At 37.4% G+C, this 19,224-nt stretch overlaps 1 protein-coding gene across 5 annotated transcripts in view; it reads left to right on the top strand.

Moving 5' to 3' along the window:
• The window catches only part of EPHA7 (EPH receptor A7), a 163,353-nt gene that overhangs the window by 128,363 nt on the left and 15,766 nt on the right, over nt 1-19,224 (top strand). For 3 of the 5 annotated variants that reach the window (XM_061369831.1, XM_061369827.1, XM_061369829.1), the window contains exons 8-14: nt 3,074-3,182; nt 3,859-3,914; nt 7,788-7,913; nt 12,078-12,263; nt 12,813-12,874; nt 13,858-14,067; nt 15,990-16,139. In XM_061369831.1, the coding sequence (XP_061225815.1) occupies nt 3,074-3,182; nt 3,859-3,914; nt 7,788-7,913; nt 12,078-12,263; nt 12,813-12,874; nt 13,858-14,067; nt 15,990-16,139 (899 nt within the window). The remainder of the gene's footprint in view (nt 1-3,073; nt 3,183-3,858; nt 3,915-7,787; nt 7,914-12,077; nt 12,264-12,812; nt 12,875-13,857; nt 14,068-15,989; nt 16,140-19,224) is intronic. The other 2 variants (XM_061369828.1, XM_061369830.1) reach the window with 1 other exon arrangement.

Raw genomic sequence — 19,224 nt, 5'->3', positions numbered from 1 at the left:
TATAAATTTTTACAGAGGACATAAAGCATAATACATAAGGAAGTAATATTTGGCCTAAATGAACCCAATTTATTGTCAACACTTCCATGATGGACTTCATCAGCAGTTCTTTTCTGCAACTCATACATTCCAGATTGCTTGCATAAGAAGTCACTGGAGGAGCAGCACAGCTTTAACGGCTGGTCTCCTTTTTTAAATCCTCCAGGGTGTTTGGATATGCATTCCCCATTCCTAAAAAAGGTGATATTAACTCCTTTCAATTAAGCATTGGATTTGAATGTGGTCATTCATTTAGATATTCAAATATCATAACATCAGATTAGCTGTAGCTAATTGCCCAAGTACCAGGTCCCTGTCTCACCCTCTTGAATCTGAGTATGGTTTAAGCAGTAGAAAAGGGCAGACTTCTCTGTCCTGCTGGTGGTTCCCTGCCATCACCAATGTGGCAGCACCAGTTACAGGTAACCATATCATGCACCCCCTGTAAGGAAAATCTGCAACTCAAAATCATTCCTCTAAGAACACTCTAGCATCCTTTTTTTTTTTTTTTTTTCTGCCAAACCACAGTGATCATTCCAGAAGCTGGGTTCTGATTCACCCTTACACTAACAGACTGAGTTCATAACACAGAAAAGAGAAGTAGAGCAGAATGAATGAAGGCAAATGCCAGACTCCTGTTGCTGAATTCATACCAGACCATGCCCATAATCAGATCTTTTGTTTTGTTTTAAAAATGTGAAAATATATCATACATTGAATCTTACCTTACTAGTTGGCCAGTGTGCTATGTCCCCAACAGTTTCCAGACCCCAATTAACATCATAGAATCATAGAATAGTTAGGGTTGGAAAGGACCTTAAGGTCATCTAGTTCCAGCCCCCCTTGGCTTGCTTACTGAATGCACCAGTGTCCAGAGTCTGAGAGGCAGTTATGCAGAGCAACCCACTCACATATGTCAACCTCTATGCACTCAAGTTGGCTGCTAGATTAAGTGACAGGCTGGGCTGGGTATTTTTTCAAACTCTGTTAGGTGGTTGTATCTTTGCACCCTTGCCATTGTCACAGGTTACTGCCTCTTCTGGACTTCTAAGTGAGGTTTGCACTGAAGTTCATAGTAAGAAGTGAACAGCTTTAGGGAAGGCTGTATTTTACATACATTTGGCACTGTTTGGTATTGTCTGCTTTGATGGCCTGGTGATGTTACAGGAACTGAGTTGTATTACCTGTGTCCCTACACTTTTGCATGAGATAGTGATCACTGATTTCCTTAAAGTTCCACAAGTGGGATATATGCAGGCCTGCAGTGGCATCCTACTGACCTGGATATCTCAGAAATTTACAGTTAATCAAAGATAAGCATTTGTTCTTTTCAGCTTAAGACCAATATGAATAATGAGATCTTCACCTGCATTAGGATAGAACATAGAAAACTTACAATTTATTTAGGAGATAAAATTGAAGGGGAGGGAAATTCCCCCTAATGCAAATGATTCTTTATCTGTATAGTATAAGAAATTGTTATTTTTTGCGGGAAGCAGTTGGTACAGGTCAGTGTCAGTAACAAAATAAATCATGTTGGTTGGCTTACTTCTCCCAAGACAGAGCAAATAAAAGTCTGGTTTTTTTGCTTCTATGGGAACCTCTGAAGTCCACAACACGAACCTGATCCTGTGGAATTCATAAAATCCTCGTGTAGACATTCCAGTTCAGTTACCACTACTATCAGTTAACCATTGTTAACATGCCATCTCCAATTAGTTAATCAGCTATCAGTTGGGTTTCCTTTTTTTGTTTGTTTGGTTTTTTTTTCTCTCTCTCTTTTATTTCTCTGCTGCTTCGAAATGACTCAGACTTTCACAGTCTCTTGCTCGTCATCACTGCATGATGTCTCTTCCTTTACTTTCAGTCTTTTGGCCTAGATCCTCGCTGGTACAAACCAGTGTTGCTCCGTAGTGTTCAGTAGAGCTGAGCTCATTTAATGTGACTGAGTACATGACCACACTCATTAGATGTCAGGCAAGCAATGTATTTAACAAACCTTGAGGTTTCTCAGGCTAAGTGTTTACATCCTCAGTTTGCATTAATGTGACATGCATCCATTTGCATATATTAATAACATTGGCATATCTGAATAAAAAGAGTGATAATGTGTGGGTATTTTAGCATGTAAATTTTCTGAAGCATGGAGAATTCCATTTTGGATATGTGCAGGCACCTTTTTGTGGCTAAATGATAAGTAATATTTGCAACTTACTGCTAGTAAGAAATAAAAATATGCTAACTAGGATATCAGTGTTAATAGATAGTGTTTCATCTCAAGCATTCTTCTTATAGTTAAGACACTATTTCCTTGGGTACCATCAAAGCCATATCAATCAGTTATCGAGGGGAGGCTAGAAGCAGAGCTCTTTAGGGATTAGTCTCATACTGTCCACCCTTATAGGGATATTGAGGTCTTCCCTTTTAGGAAGGAGTCAGCCACTCAGCAAAACAGAAGGCAGCACAGAAGTAGGAGGGAGTGGAAGTTGTTGATAATGACTGTGTCACTTTGGCCAAGTCAATTCTAGCATAGAATAATAGAATAGTTAGGGTTGGAAAGGACCTTAAGATCATCTAGTTCCAACACCCCTGCCATGGGCAGGAACACCTCACACTAAACCATGTCACTCAAGGCTTTGTCCAACCTGGTCTTGAACGCTGCCAAGGATGGAGCATTCACAGCCTCCCTGGGCAACCCATTCCAGTGCCTCACCACCCTAACAGGAAAGAATTTCTTCCTTATATCCAATCTAAACTTCCCCTGTTTAAGTTTTAACCCATTACCCCTTGTCCTGTCACTACAGTCCCCAACATCCCTATAGGCCCTTCTTATTCCCTGTAGACAATCATTAACTCATCCAGCATTTGGATGAATTTCCAATGGAAGCCCTTCTTTTGACTAACTCTACTGATGTAATAGTTTCAGGTAAAGGTAAAGCAACAGTCTGCAATTCATAATGGTTGACTTAATTTTTTGCAGTTCCTTTGTAGGGAATAATTTTAAACTAATCTCTGCTCTGTGCTCCATTTTTAGCCACGGCTGTTTCCAGTGAACAGAATCCTGTTATTATCATAGCTGTGGTTGCTGTGGCAGGAACCATCATTCTGGTCTTCATGGTGTTTGGATTCATCATAGGGCGAAGGTATTGCATTGGCATAAGCTTGTCTGACCCAAAAACTCTTGGAATGTAGTCTAACCTGGGATAGTACTTTGCAAAACTGAAATGGAAGTCATTTTTAGTAAGGACAATTTTAATTTAAATCCCATTTTCAATTATACAATTTGTCCTCTTACTTTGGCAAGGCACACTTAAATCAAGATGTTCTTTTTGTCCTATGTAAATGTGCTGAAAAGGATCCCCTAGCAGGTTCTTTACCTGTACTCCTCAAAGTCCCTCTTTCTGTTCAGTTTTCTCACGTGGAGAAGTCTGACACTTTATCTGATCAGCCTTTAAATGACTTTGCATTCAAGAAAAAGAGGCACAGCAGTAAATTTAAGAATACCCTCATGTAAAACACTATTCTCCTTTCAAGTTCTTTAATCTTCTCTTTCATCCATAGAAGCTTTTCACCAGAACTAGAATTTTCTCTTTAGGACCTGTCCCAACTGGTATTTAATACAAAAACCTTTTGATTGCAACTCTTCATGATTTATTTAAAACTCTGCTGTCAAGAGAATTATAGCTGAAACTTTCAAAGGACCTACAGCAGTTAGGTGCTCAGTGCCTGAAAATCCCAGCCTGAAGAGCTGATGTCATGACTTTAGATGCGAGGAAGTAAATCTTTATTTACCAGTAAAGCCCTTGTCTTGCTTTTCAGGCATTGTGGCTATAGCAAAGCTGATCAAGAAGGGGATGAAGAACTTTACTTTCATTGTAAGTGTTTTGCTTTTGTCCGCCTTTCAAAAATTCCCAACTGCAATGGTATAGACAATACTAAAACATCACTCCATAAATGACAAAAGCCATAAGAAGTTCAAAAATGCTGTGTAAATAGAAAGTTGGAGGTTAAACACTGTACAAATGTGACCTACACAAAAAGAATGCAGATTAGAGTCAACATTGCTCATACAGATGGTTTTAATTCTATGCATGCGTATGATACAGTGCTGTTTTCATTCTCCTTTTTTGTTCCCTCCTTTTGGTTGCTTTGAATGCATGTTTCATGCTGTCCTAATGATCCCACGGAGGTGAAGTATTTGAGAAACATTTGGCTAAGTGACTATATGATTTTTACCTCAGGCAAACTTCATATTAGGAAAGTCTGGGTCATTGCATCACCCTAACAATGAAGCTGTTCTGCTCAAAAGCTGTCTTCTGCTACTGTGAATACTGTAGCAACAGTATTTACAAAACATAATGTCATTAAAAATAGGACACTTAATATGAGAATAAAGGCTTCTTTCTAAAGAAAGGCTACTTTCTAAAGAAAGTACTTCTTTACTGTTCTCTATTCTAGAATCGCTTGCCAAGCTAAGAATAGCACCTAATGCCTCTCTTGTTAAAATCACAGCTACTGTCAAATTTATGCAAGAACCTGGGAAAATTCAATAAAATACATCTTTCTCAGGTAATGACAATTAAAAATATAAGGGGAAAGGAAGGCATATGCAAGAATAATTTCATTTTTATCAAAATACTGTTTAAAAAATGGTTTATTGTAGCCCTTTCTCATTTCAGTTGTAATATCATTTTGACATGAGAAATTAAAAATGTTTTAATCTCTTTTAGAATCAGTCGTTAACATGGGAAGCATAGTAGAACTAAGTTGCAAAATTATTTTGAGCATCAAAAATTGCAAAATCACAGAATTAAAATGAATAGAAGTTCTGAAGCAGAAAAATGCTTGGGTTTCATCTTCCACCGTACAAGTCTCATACCAGTAGAATTTGCCATTTAATCATGCTATGCAATATGTAGCCTTTGTTGTCTACCAATAATTGCAGCTGTAGCTTAAATCTGTCAGAATGGTTTGTCTTATTTTACACGTTAAAATAATGAGCTATTATCAGAATATAATGTCACATGGAGAATGAAGTATCCACTAGTCACAAATTCGTAGCATCTTCTCAATATGTGCCTCTTTAAATGAGTAGTTCTAGCCAAAGCTCCACTCAAAATCAGATCAAGTTTCTGGTTTACCTTTCTGCCCTGAGAAAAAAAAGAGATCAGCTGGAATTTGTTTGTGGTCCCTGAGTTTGGGTGTGCTGCTACCTAAATTGTTTAAATGCAGAGTATTAAACTCAGTAGTGACATTATTGCAGCTTTAGTCAATCAATTCATAAACTGTGCAAGAAAGGTGGATAACAGTAGGATAAGAATTATTTATCATGCAACTTGCAGTGCAGCTGATTTTAAAGAATTCATCAAAAATCTGATGTTACTTAAATGTTACTATTCTGAAAGTGATGGATTTGAAATTTGCCTCTCATAGATGCATTATAAACTTTTCACATTTTCAGAAGAGCTAGTGCTTTCGCTTTTAAAATCCCTCGTTATGTCCTTGAAGGAGAAGATCAAATACGCATTCTTGTATGTCAGTGTATTAGCAAGAGGAATGTGCTAGCTAAATAATTCCTTTTCTTGTCTCCATTATGGGTGACATTTTTTCTTTCAGTGAAAGCCTAAGTGAATTAATATGAAAGCTGCTACTTAATGACTAATAGTTGATCTAATAAATGATGAGACTTTATAAGTGTTCATTTCCCTCATTTTACTTTCAAGAAATCTGGTTGTGCAGCAAATCAGTCAGAAGAGTTAGCGTACACAGTCTTTTTAGAATTATAGCACCATATATAAGTCACTTTTTGCCAAGCTAGTGTTTCATCATCTGTTAATTGAAGGTGTAGTTTTTAATTTTATTGGTTAAGCATGTACAGAACAAGATCCAGTGCTGTGGTCATCAGCTTGGTCTCAGAGCTGTGAATACCAGTTTGGTGTCCTTTTGCTCCATAAAATCATCACAAAGATTTTTCTGTGCTGAGGTACCAGAGCAGATTTTCAAAAAACATAATTTACAACAAACACTTACTTAGCAAAAAAGCTTTAAAGTAACCATTTTAAAAAGTATGTTTTAAAGCACTGTGTTTAATAGAGTATCATATATTTCATTTGAGTCCCCCTCAAGTCTGTGTGACCTTAAGGGCTACACTTGAAGATACAAGTACAATGGAGGAGTTTAATCAAGCAGTTCAGATTTATATTTGGTTTCCTCCTACCATTTTCTTCTAACAATGTCTTCAAATCCAGGCCAGCATTATTTCATGTTGGTGTGCCAGGATAGCCTAGGCCTGTCAGAATGTTTTATGACAGCTTGAATAAAGAGCCATCAGAGGCCCGCTAGACATTCACAAGGTTACCTCCAATCCAGGCCCTTTATCACAAACACAAGAGGATGGCACCTTCTCCATCTTCCTGCCTGATAGCACTATTAGAGGAGGTTATCCTATTGCTTTCTTCTCATTTTCTCTAGTCTTTTCAGGTATTAATAAATATTTAGAATTTCTAAAATTTGTATCATTATCAATATAATTGGAAGAACTATTTAAATACATAATATGGCAAATAACATCTGGGCAACATTTGAAATATTTTCTCTGGCTGTAAATCCATTCTATTACTCATACTATTTCTCTAGCTTTTTCTTTCTTATGAAGTTCGGGGTTTTTTTGGTCAGTAATACAATACATGATTACTAAGCTTTTTTTTAATATATTTTGAAATCTAAAGTATTTTGTGTTCAATTACAAGATTACAAAGCAACCATAAATTATTTATTATGACTTCTGATCCTATTCTTGTATATCTGTACATCGATTAGCGGAGGACCATCCTTGCATTTTCATATTAATTCACTGATTTAATTAAAGCTCAAGACTGTAATCCTTGTGAGCTGAATTTATTTCATAAAAATTGCTTCATTAATAGATTTCCAGTGCTGCTCTACTTTCACTGGAAGTTTCTTCCTCCACCAGAAGAGCAAAAAATAATTTTCCTGAATTAGCAGCAAACTAAAGGAAAAACTATATGCTGCCTGAGCACTATGCTGCCTGAGTTGCACCAAGTCCTATAATGGAGAAAGAGGGAGCAAAAACCAAGTTGCCGCATATTATTCACTTAGATGCTTGAGAGAGGGAATAATTGTGCCACAGAGCCCACTTTCCCTTCCTATGCCTTTACAAGTCAACTGCAAGTGTTTCTCATCTGCAAGAAACATACCTAAAGATAGAAATTCTAAGTGCTGTGAATAGTTTAAGTTAGCTATTGCCACAGTCTGCAAATTGAAGTAGGTGGAGGAGCCTTTCAAATCCTGATAGAAGACAGATAACATAAATGCTGTTTGTGCTGGGAAAAGAGGATAAGCTGTCCTTACACAGAAAAGAAAGTTTTATCTGTCTCCTCTGCTGGTCTTATATCCCTTCCCGTGCTTTATTTTTATTCCCATTCAACCATTGCATTTTATTTCATTGCACACTAGAGCACTATTTAACATTTTATTACTTCTTTCACTTCAAGGTGGAGATGCAAATGCTAATGCTAGTAATTTTCAAAGATGGGATACTGTGTTTGTGTTGGCATGCTTGCAGATGATGCCTAAAACTAAGGTTGCTTCTCAGAGTGTCTTGAACTCAAGCAGTGTGGAAACGGGTTCAGTCTTCCAAGGTGCACTCTGCATAATGAAATTCCTGGGCTGACTGCACAAGAAGTGCCTTTGCTTCATCACAGTCATGCTTTCTTACATCATTACAGTTAAATTTCCAGGCACCAAAACCTACATTGACCCTGAAACCTACGAGGACCCAAATAGAGCTGTCCATCAATTCGCCAAGGAGCTAGATGCCTCTTGTATTAAAATTGAGCGTGTGATTGGTGCAGGTAAGGCTGCTGTGGCTTTCTGATTCAACTGTTCCATTTAGCCGGGATCGAAACTCATACATCATAATGACAGGCAAATAATTATACCTCAACTGTAGAACTTTTTGCATTTGCCAGAGTGGTTAAGAGCAATGAAGCTTCACTCACTTTGAAAATGTAAAAACAAATGGGGAGGGAAGCAACAAAAAAGCAAATAAGTAAGTAAATTAAGAGTCTTGCTTGACACTGAAAGTTTGTGGGTTTCTAATTCTGTATCTGCTATTAAAAATTTAATTGGAGAGAGGTGGGCAGTTTTGCTGCCTTCTATTTATTTTCAGAGTAAAGGCATTACCATGAGTGCAAATTCTACTCTCTTTCCTTTTGCAAGAGGGTTTTTGACCTCTGAATTTTGGTTCATGTGAGTAAGGAAAACTGGTTGCAGCACAAAATCTTAAATACAGACTAGGAAGGTCTTGTTTCTGTATAATGAAACCTTCCCTAAGGTTGTTTTTTGTTCTACCATTTTTCTTTCTGATATTTTCTGAATACAAAAAGTTATTGTTTAACTTCTTGTGACTGATTGCAATTGCACCAGCATTACATTGCTTTTCTTCCTCTTGAACTGTCTACCACCTACTTAAGCCATGGTGTTCATGTTCTAAAAAGGCAGTTACATTTGTTTGCATTTATAAGAGATGTGACATTTTTATTGCACTACTCCATGTAGTGAAATTAAGTTTCTGTGGGTAAGAAAAATATCACATACTTTGATTCCTGGAGGAAATGTTATTTTGCTTTCCTGTTGTTTCATAAAAGTATTAGTAGAATAGTTTTCAAATCACCCTGTAGATTGTCATGCACTGTGAATTACATATTGTGGTATTATTTAAAAAGAGAAGACATATCTCTAAAATAAGCTGGTTTGCGTTTAAAAAAAAATCATATTTAGAATTCACAATGCCTCTTTAAAGTAACCTCACTCATGTTGAATCATGTCTTAATCACGTAATACTGCTGAAATTAACAACACTGCTGAGCAAATTATTCCCTCAGATGAGTAAGAGCATAAGAATCCAGCCCTTGCTAACTAGTAATTTTTTTGATGCTACAATGGCAGCATCTCTTCTGATAAATACACAAAATGCAAGTTTTAAATTCAGGATTAGCATAGAAAAATTACTGAGCTGTATATCTTTATTTAAGTTTAAAACCCATCTGCATAGCAACAGTTCATAGCACAAAGATATATTCAGCTGGACTTTGCCAGCTCTGAGCAAAATCCTGAAAATGCTTCAGTTGCAGAGTATACAGTTTAAAATGTATTATTGCTGTTATGACAGACTAATTCCAGAATGTTAATTTTGTTGACTGCAAATGCGTTTATTCTTGATCTTAATGAGTATAACTGATAGCAAAAAAACCCAACCCAATGTGTCAGTAATCATTCCGAAGAAAGTTAATTAGAAGTGCTGTAGTGAAACAATATAAAGTGTGGGGTTTAGCTGTGGCTTTAACCTGTTGCTGTGGATAACAAACAGGAGTGAAATTGAACAGGAACAATAGAAAGTTAGACCCAAAGAAGCAGTTGAAACTCATACATCAAAGAAGAATATGGAATTTCTGCTAGTGACTGCACCAGAAAAGCCACTTAGCAGTCTCAGTATGCATCAGCAATGCTGGTCACATCAACTATTGAGTAGTGCCATGTCTGTCTCAGACAAACAGGGTGAAGTATGCTTATGCTCAATTTGCATGAGGGATATGTGCTTTCTTTGCCAATATTTTAATTACCATCCTGCTGCGGCCAACTGTCAGGTACAGAATATGGTGTCCACTATTTTAACTCCTTGTTCCTACTGCACGTCCTTTGCTTTAGCTTCTTCCTTGTTGACATACAGAGGTAGTGGCTGTGTGACTGTGCAGTATTCTCACTCTTGTCATATTTTCTGGATCGTTTTTGAGGATCATTTCAGCTGATTCTTAGGAATAAAAGTAGTTAATTGGCTAGCATCTTGGCCTGAAATGCATAACATACAAATTCAGATTTCTGATTTGCCCAAGTGTGAGTGATCTGCTTTTGGAACTCAATCAAAATCAGATCACAGAGAGCTGGAAAGGAGTTAAGCCTTAGTTTCTGTATGCCAAGTATCCTAATTACCTGTCTTTGAAGTGTCACATGCATACACACTTATACTCGTGTTTTCTTTTTATTGTGGAACAGAAACACTTTTGGATGGTACTACTAGAGAAAATTTTTATCCTTTAGTAAGTTCTTCTGGCAAGGAGCTGTGAGTACAGTGAGTGGTGAAATCATTAATAGTCATCCATATTGCTAATTAAGTGCAGGAGGGAAGTTAAGGCACCAAGCTAAAGGCATGAGAAGCTAGTTCTTATGTATGTGACAGCTATGCCTCATGCTGCTCGTAGCTGTGATGGATATTCAGACCACAGCTCAAGTGCCCAAGGATGGTTGAGGGTAAGGCATCACCTGTGCAGGCAAGAACAATTATACTGTCTGGCCAATTAGCTCACACACAGTATGGTGTTAACAGAGGTATATGGAGTGGAATTGGAGTCTAATCTGAATTCAGCCAGCATAGAACAGGAGGGAGAGGAGTTTGATTCTGTATGCAATCATCTCCTTGCTGAATGGAGATTTGGCCAAACAAGTCAATTGGAAATTATAAGGTCTGATCAAAGTCACACCCTTCTGGCTGAAGAAGTGAGAAGCTGAGACCCAGGTACTTTCTTTTCATTCTCTAAGCTCTGCTGTTGAGGGTGACAGGAGAACAGTGTTGGAACCAGTGATGGTGTCCTAAACAGATTTCACAGAACTCATCCATTCGGACACTTCAACATATAGCTCTTCAAGCATTCAGCCTCATTTCCAAGCATGCCTTTATTGCCAGCCAGGTTCCTTGCCTTGCCATGGTGTACGTGCGTTTAAGTCCTGGTCCCACCAGGTTTCTCAGGGCCTCAGTCTATATTCCAAAGGGATTCTCTAATCAACTCTCCATGTTAGTCTTTCCTAATTCAGGTTTGTTTTTTTTTCAGCACTTACCCTAAAACATGTCTTGGGTGTAGGTCTGTCAGCATACTTATGTATGCTCAATAGCTTAAAGTTAAGGCACTCCACAGGTATGCAGGAGATAAATTTAAAACTATTGGCTTTGGAGGAGGGACTTGGATCTACATCTCCCATACTCCAGATAAATTTACGAAGTGCCAGTTTATTTTTATTTTTTTAATTAATCTGTCTTTTTAAAGAGATGTTCCACTTTATCCAGTAGAAGATATGTTGCTACATTTTTCTCCTGTATGTCCCAAGAGATACTATTTCCTGGATACAGAACAAGGGGGGGGTCCTCTCTTTCTCTCTCTGCTGACATGGCTTGGACAATCCTTAAATCTTCCACAATCTCAATAATAGTGAGGTAGATGTATTGCCATTCAGGTCCACATTTCTCATGCTTTATCCTCTTTCCTGTCTGATTACTTCTCTCATAAATTATGACTGTAGCGGTGGGATTTTTGGTATTTTTGCAGGCTGGCCATTTTTTTTCATATGATTCTTGAAGTTCCAATTGTCTGTTATTTTAGAACCTTTTACAAACTCTCAGCATTTGCTTGTGTTTGTTTAATGTAACAAGTCACACCTTTCATTTCATAATCTGCAAAGTAAATTACCCTGCTTGAAGGTAATAATGTAGTGCTTCATTTAACACCATAATGTTGTTAAATTAAAAGCAGCTCTGAAAGACCTTCGTTTTGAAAGGGGAAAAAAAAATAATCAAATCTAAAGACAATAAGGAAACCAAGTAGAACAGAATGACATTTTCACTTAGAAATTATATTACTTTTTCTGTAATAATATTTTCTTATGAAAGCCATTTCACTTTTATTTCCTATTTTTGAGAAAAAAAAAGTAAGAAATTACTAACAAGTCTTTTAAAAGATTCAAAAACCAGTCCTCTAGATTAGTTTAACCTGAAGTGTTTACTCTGTAAGGTACTTAGCAATTGATTTAAAGCACATGCCTGTCTTTCTGTTCCTAAGTAATCCATCTCAAATATGAATATCACATTTAAAGTTTAAACAGATACTTAGGTGTCTAGTTGAATCAAGGCCTAAAAAGGATATGGTATTATAGTCAGAGTAATTAAGATTTTATCTAATCCATTTTAGGAGAGTTTGGTGAAGTTTGCAGTGGGCGTCTAAAACTTCCTGGCAAGAGAGATGTTGCAGTAGCCATAAAAACTTTGAAAGTCGGCTACACTGAGAAGCAAAGGAGAGATTTCCTGTGTGAAGCAAGCATCATGGGCCAGTTTGACCACCCCAATGTTGTTCACTTAGAAGGGGTTGTTACCAGAGGTAAGCAGCATATCAATCTGTCAGTCAAAGAACAGCATAATGACAGAAATTACTTTATCTTATTCATTGCCAGAGATTCAAATTATAAACAGGCTGCACAATCCCAGTGGATTTTCTCCTGATGTGTAACTAACTGAAACAGTACTTACTTTATGCTACAACCTGAGGAAAAAATTAAGATGCGCGCATGAGTAAAAGATGAAGTACTTTGAACTTGTATTTTTCTAGTTTCATTTACCCTCAAACACCATGCAGAGAGATGTCCTTTCATATGATCTGAAGTGTCATTATTCCAGAGTCCTGTTCACACAACAGGAGTTAGGAGATCACACTGACATTTTGATTTTTGTGGCTTAATTTTGTGAATCGTGACCAAGTTCCATGCAGACATATAAGAACTTATTAGAGCTCAGTAACAGTGCTAGAGGCCTCAGAAATGTTCGCTGTCTCAGTGATTCAGTTTTTCAAAAGAATAATGTCTGTTTTATCAAAAAAAGGCGCTCCATTTGTGTTACATTTTCTCAAACAAAATGTCTTCTTTTCTTTCAGGGAAACCAGTCATGATTGTAATAGAATACATGGAAAATGGGGCCTTAGATGCATTTCTTAGGGTGAGTACAAAACTGAAAGCATATAAACATTTTAAGTGAGTATATGTATAGTATTATACATAATCACTTTTAAAAATACAGTTTTACATATGTATATGTGTATATGCATTTATATATTTAATTATATACATATAATTAAAACTGTTTTCAGGCTGAAATGGAGCTTTACAAATACTAGCACTTCTCTACATTATTTAAATAAAACCAGATCAGAAATGAGAGGAACAAAGAGGATCACATGAGAAGTCTGGGAATTTAAGTGATTTAATTTGGCATAGACATGGTAGTTCACCAGCTGAACTTAAAATCACTGATACCTGAAGCCCAATGTTCTGCCTTTTGGGAGCAGAATTTTATTGTGTCAGGATGGTGGAAATCATCATACAAGAATTCTTAAAAAGACTATGGCTGTGTTTAAGAGAAAAAGGAAAAAGAAATGAAAGTTCACAAAAATTTAACATTTTTTGAGTGTGGGTTCTGAACTGGCTAGTTCTAACTCCTTACCATGTGTACAAGACAGTGCAAGATGATGCATAAATGCTCTATAGGGAACAGAAAACTTATGTTTGTTTGATAAACTCCAAACTATGAATAAAATTATCATTACCTAAGTTTCCAAAAGGAGATAGTTCTTATTTTCTTTACAAATAATTATGCTGAGAGTTGAAGAACATAGAGGCAAACTAAAGACCTGAGCATCAGGTAATCTCTGTTCAGAAAGACTTGCCAGGACTTGGCCAGAAATTTATAGTGATTAGCGAGTTTTTTTTATTTCTAGTACATTAACTACTCACACATTTCTTAACTGAATGTACTGCTTTGTCTCTGAAGAAAATAAAACTTGTGTTTGAAGTGAGTTTCTTTGCCCCAGGATGAATTGCCACAGAAGTAGTAAATAAGTAGAAAGCTGAAGTTGTAAAACTGATTCTTATTTCTCTTCTTGGCTATACTAACAAGAATTGCTGCTCTTTTCTTCCCTCCAGAAGCATGATGGTCAATTTACAGTCATTCAGCTAGTGGGAATGTTGAGAGGAATTGCTGCTGGAATGAGATATTTGGCCGATATGGGATATGTTCACAGGGATCTTGCAGCACGTAATATTCTTGTCAACAGCAACCTTGTTTGTAAAGTGTCAGACTTTGGACTTTCCAGAGTTATAGAAGATGATCCAGAGGCTGTCTACACTACTACCGTAAGAGAAATTGATGGGTTTTGATAGTTTTGTGATGTTTATTAAGTTTATTAAGAAGCAGCATAACTGCTAGAGAGTATAGATGAGAAAAATGTATTAGTTGGTTGAGAAATGTTAACCAGTCAAAAGGAAAAGAGTCTTTGCAGAAATCTGACTCTAATTAGGGATTAATATTTTTGTAAGAACATAAATTTTTATTTGGTAAAATTCTAAAAGTTTTGCTCATTATCTTCATTATTCCCTTCTTCATAATTTTCTGTTTGAGCAAATACTGAAGTTTTACCCAGAAAAAAATAATAAACTCATTTATTATGAGTCAATTAAAGTATTTGTAGGCTATTGCTACTTTTAAGATTATGTTTTATCTCACCAAAATGTTGACTAATTTGAGGCTAGACTATGACCAAGCGCAAATTCTGCATCTTCCCTTGCTTTTGGGTGGGGCGCTTTTCTTAAATAAGTATTCACTGGGCACACTATGCTCTTTATTGTTTTGTTGAGCCAGCTTGACTTTCCCACCTGTGGGGCCTTGCTGTACCTATTTTCTCATGCTGAGGGAAGGAGGGGCCCCTGGAATCTGCTCTAACAGGCACAGGGATCCAGAAAAACACAGACCCATTCACGGCTGTCACTCCTGCTGCTTGGCGTTAAGTGGGATCCTCGGTTAAAAATGTCAGACCGAGATTTCAAAGGAGCCACATGACAGCTCAATGGGATTTATATGCACAGGATGACATTCTCCTCACCTAACTCAGACAGCCAAGAGTTAAATGACTAGTGTAAATCAGACATCTAAGCAGCCTTTGAAAATCACTGGAGGGATAAGCACTTCCAGAAAAATGCATCCAGCTTAGCTTAGACAGGTATCTAACTTTCTGTGGTCCAAGTGTTTTCAGAGCCTAAACTTCCTTAGACTCCTTTGAAAATAATGCAAATGGTCAACTATAGTATATGATACAAGTGCTGCTTTTTATGTTGATGGAAGTAATTACAAATGCACTCTATGGAAGATGATACGGAAATTTTGTGGAGGAGCCTAATGGAGGGAAGACCCTAGGAGCAGGGTCCTAGGTGCAGGACCCTGCACACAAGTTCATGTGCATGGTCCTACACCTAAGGAGGAATAACCCCATGCACCAGTACAGGCTAGGAGTTCAGATGCTGCAGGGCAGCTCTGAGGAGAAGGACCTGTCAGTTGTGGTGGACAGCATGTTAACTGTGAGCCAGAAATGTGTCCTTGTGGCCAAAAAGGCCAGTGGTATCTTAGTGTGTGTTAGGAAGATGTTGCCAGCAGGGTGAGAGAAGTTACCCTCTCCTTCTGCTCTGCCCTGATGAGGCCACATCTGGAGTACTGTGTCCAGTTCTGTTCTCCCCAGTTCAAGAAAGACAAGGAACTACTGGAGACAGTGCAGTGGAAAACTACTAGAGTGATTAGAGGACTGGAATACCTCTCTTAGGAGGAAACACTGATAGTGCTGGGCCTGTTTAGCCTGGAAAAGAGATGACTGAGACAGGATCTTATGAATGCATACAAATATCATAAGGGCAGTTGTCAAGAGGATGGGGCCAGACTTTTCAGTGGTGCCCCGTGACAGGATGAGGAGCAGTGGGGCACAGGCCAAAACACAGGAAGTTTAATTTGAATATGAGGAAAGATTTATTTACTTTGAGGATGACAGAGCACTGGAAAAAGTTGCCCAGAGTGGCTGTGGAGTCTCCTTCTCTGTAGATACTCAGAACCCACCTGGGTGTGATGCTGTGCAGCCTGCAGTAGGTGAACCTTCTTTAACCTGCCACAGGCGAACCTGCTTTAGTGGCAGGGTTGGACTTGATCTTCAGAGGTGCCTTCAAATCCCAACCATTCTGTGGTTCTGTAAAAATGGAAATTTTCTTCTTTCCTATTTTTTTTTTTTTTTAAATAGGGTGGAAAAATTCCAGTGAGATGGACAGCTCCAGAGGCCATCCAGTATCGCAAATTTACATCAGCAAGTGATGTGTGGAGTTATGGAATAGTTATGTGGGAAGTAATGTCCTATGGAGAGCGACCTTACTGGGACATGTCAAATCAAGATGTAGGTTATATGTTGCCTATTTGTGAGCATGTGTACAGGTTAGAAAAACAAAAATTGCATATTGTAAACACATGAATATGTTTTTCACTATATATGCATAAAATGTTGGTTTAGAAATAAGATTTATCAAAATAGCACAGGGTTCTAACATAATGAAGAAGTTACAAAGCTTTCAGATTTTACCTGTATCTCTAAATCAACATCAAAGTTGAAATAAAAGAAGATAAAAGTGTAAATGATGAGTCAGTTTGGCACAGTGCAAAATTGTTAATATTTGACAGGTCTCAGTGTCAAAGATTTCATGGACTGTCAAAATATGGGCAAACAAGTCCTTGGGGCAGAGAAAGAAAAATATTTACATTCCCTAGACACCCAGTAGAATTTCATTTCTTTTGACACCTTCCTTCTGTACCAGACTCAAACATAAAAGAAGTCTGACAGGAATATAAGATGCCTCAAAGGCAAACTTTACCTATCTTTCAGGGAACAGTAAGGAAAAACTTTTAAATAGAGGATAAATTTTGGTATCTTCATGCTTCTTCTTGGATTTTGAAAAGTATTTTCTCTTTTGAAAACTGCAGGGAAAGCACATGACAGAATCTTTTTCATAAAACAGATAATTACCACTTCTTGCAGTTTTGTCTCTTTTTAGAATCTTACGTATTAATCTTCAATAGCACCTAGTAAAAAGATGCATCACTTGCTTGGTAAAATAATTGAATATATTCCTGTAAACTGTGATCTTCAAGCATGTCCTCCCAAAACATATACACATCCTACCAATCCCATAGATAAATATATCATTCAAAAATATAGCATCATCTTATGGTTAGTTTTTTATTCTTCTTCACAGTTACCAATGGGAATATTTAACGGGGATGAAAAATGCTAGCTGTGTCTCTTGTCGTTTTGTATATACGCTCAGGTAGTTTATATATCTTAAATGTATAATTTTGCCTGAAAGTGGGTGTGGGAGTAGTCATAGACCAGATCTCAAAAAAAATATTTCTTCCTGACTCTGAATCTTTAGACGTCATGTGCTTAATTCTGGCCCTCTTCATTTAAGTCATTGTTTTACATTGAGGAGGATACAAATGTGTCTTGTGACCTCTTTTTGAAAGTCCTCCTTTTAGCAGTGCCTGGAGCTAAGGTGCACCACAAAAACACTCATCCTACATGCTCCCCACAGAGGAACAGCGGGCTGAGCACAGGTGATACGCAGAGTCCCCTCAACTTCTCTGAGCAGTGGGCTCCCCTCACGTTAATCCTTGCTGGTAACAGAAACCCTCAGACCTCTGCACTTTACCCTATTCCCCTATTAGACTGCTGCTGTCTGCCTAGTTCTCACTGTCATTCTGTTACTGACCCTAGTGCATATTAGTTTTGCAGAAGAGGACAAGAGCTTAGGTTTACATACTTTTTCTTTGCTGTACTCCTGGATTTGTTACCACTGTTATGATTATTATTTTGTAAAATTACTATATACCCAGAAGCAGAGTGATAACATTATGTTGTCCTGTGACCTGTATTTAATACTTCTTGGTCAGCAATCAGTATATACAATGAACAGACCTGGCGCTCTTCTAATCTACTTTACATCTTCAGATAGCCTGATTATGATATAAGTGTACTTGACCCTTACCAGTATTCCCTTTTCCTCTTCTTGCATCAAAAGCAGAACTTGAAATACATATTGTGGGAAGTGTAAATAATACAAATATAATAATATAAGTTAATAATATGATAAATTGTAAATATTAGTAAGAACGCTAGCTGTGTTCTCTGTAGCTTATTTAAAAAAAAAAAAAAAACACAGACTTTTGGAACCCCAGCCCCATTTTTCTTAGCAGAGTAGACACTTGTAGTACCCTTTGAAATGCCCAAGTTTTGTATATATATATTTTTTCTAAAATAAGCTTTACTTACCAGTATTTTAGAATTTTTTTTTCAATGTTTTGGATATCTCCAGAAATTCTGTCCATCTGTAGCTAACTCATTATTTTATATTTCTCAGTTTCACCCTTCTTGCTCAGAACACACATCAGAGAAACTGATTCTGCAGTATCCCAAAATCTTTCTAAAAATTTCCATCTTGATTTCTAACTGTCTTCAGATTTCTCTGCAGCTCATAATGAATGTGGAAAAGTCCTGCTCATGATCCTTTTGTTCAGGTTTTCACTAACCCATACACTCATAGATACAGTCTTATCTAGGTGGTTTGCCAGTTCTGAGGATCTTAGATATTTTGATGATAGTGTTGCTCTTGCTGTTACCTACTTTTTCATTCCTCATTGTAGGTCTCTGCCTTCTGACCTCTTATGCAACTGCTTCTTTTGTGGTAAATCATATGTAGTATGCATAAAGGGTTTAATACCTTTTACCTTTCCTGCATAGTACTGTTCTTCCATTTTCCCTGTTATTCCACAGAAATCCTCTCTCCCTACCCTGAGGGATAATGTCACTGTCTCTAAAAGGGCACCACACTCATTCTTCAAGGTGTCTATGTTACTGCAGGAATTGAATATATTTCAGTCATTTTTTAGTTGTTGGACAGTGCTGTCATTCTAAATGTTCAGATAGGAAGCTGAGGCCCAGAGAGATGATGCAATTTCCCTGAGGTCAGAAGGCATTTTGTGACACAAACCTGCAGTAAGTGCCCTGCCACTGGGCTATACCTCCTCTTTTTAAAGACCTTCTTTTCTGCAAAAGGTTTTGATACAATCATGGGTTTCAGCCAGTATTTTGAAGGTAATTTTGTATTCTTTGCAGTTCTGTCTCCCTTGCAGTCCACTGCTTTTGCATCTTCTCACACAACCTATGGAATATTTTCTATCTGAAGGTATTATTTTCACTAAATCCTAGATATTCACCAACTTTATTTATCATACCAGGTCTACTTCTTAGGGCTACAACCAGGAGTTTCTAACCTTGCTTTCTGTACAAACTGAGGGAGAATACAGTCTTATGCACTGCCCTTAAGGAACAAGCACTCTTTCTTAGCAATTCTAATAGTGCCATGTCAGTCAATGTCAGTATACTTGAAATCCCCCATGAACAGTGTTTTAGTCCTTTTTCACAAGCCTTT

The sequence above is a fragment of the Neopsephotus bourkii genome, unplaced genomic scaffold (genome assembly GCF_033783945.1).
Source record: "Neopsephotus bourkii isolate Nb327-2 ecotype Australia unplaced genomic scaffold, CSIRO-AGI_Nbou_v1 NB_1511, whole genome shotgun sequence".
NCBI lineage: Eukaryota > Metazoa > Chordata > Aves > Psittaciformes > Psittacidae > Neopsephotus > Neopsephotus bourkii.
Note: the sequence above shows the minus strand (reverse complement) of the source record. Positions and strands in the feature narration are given on the sequence as shown.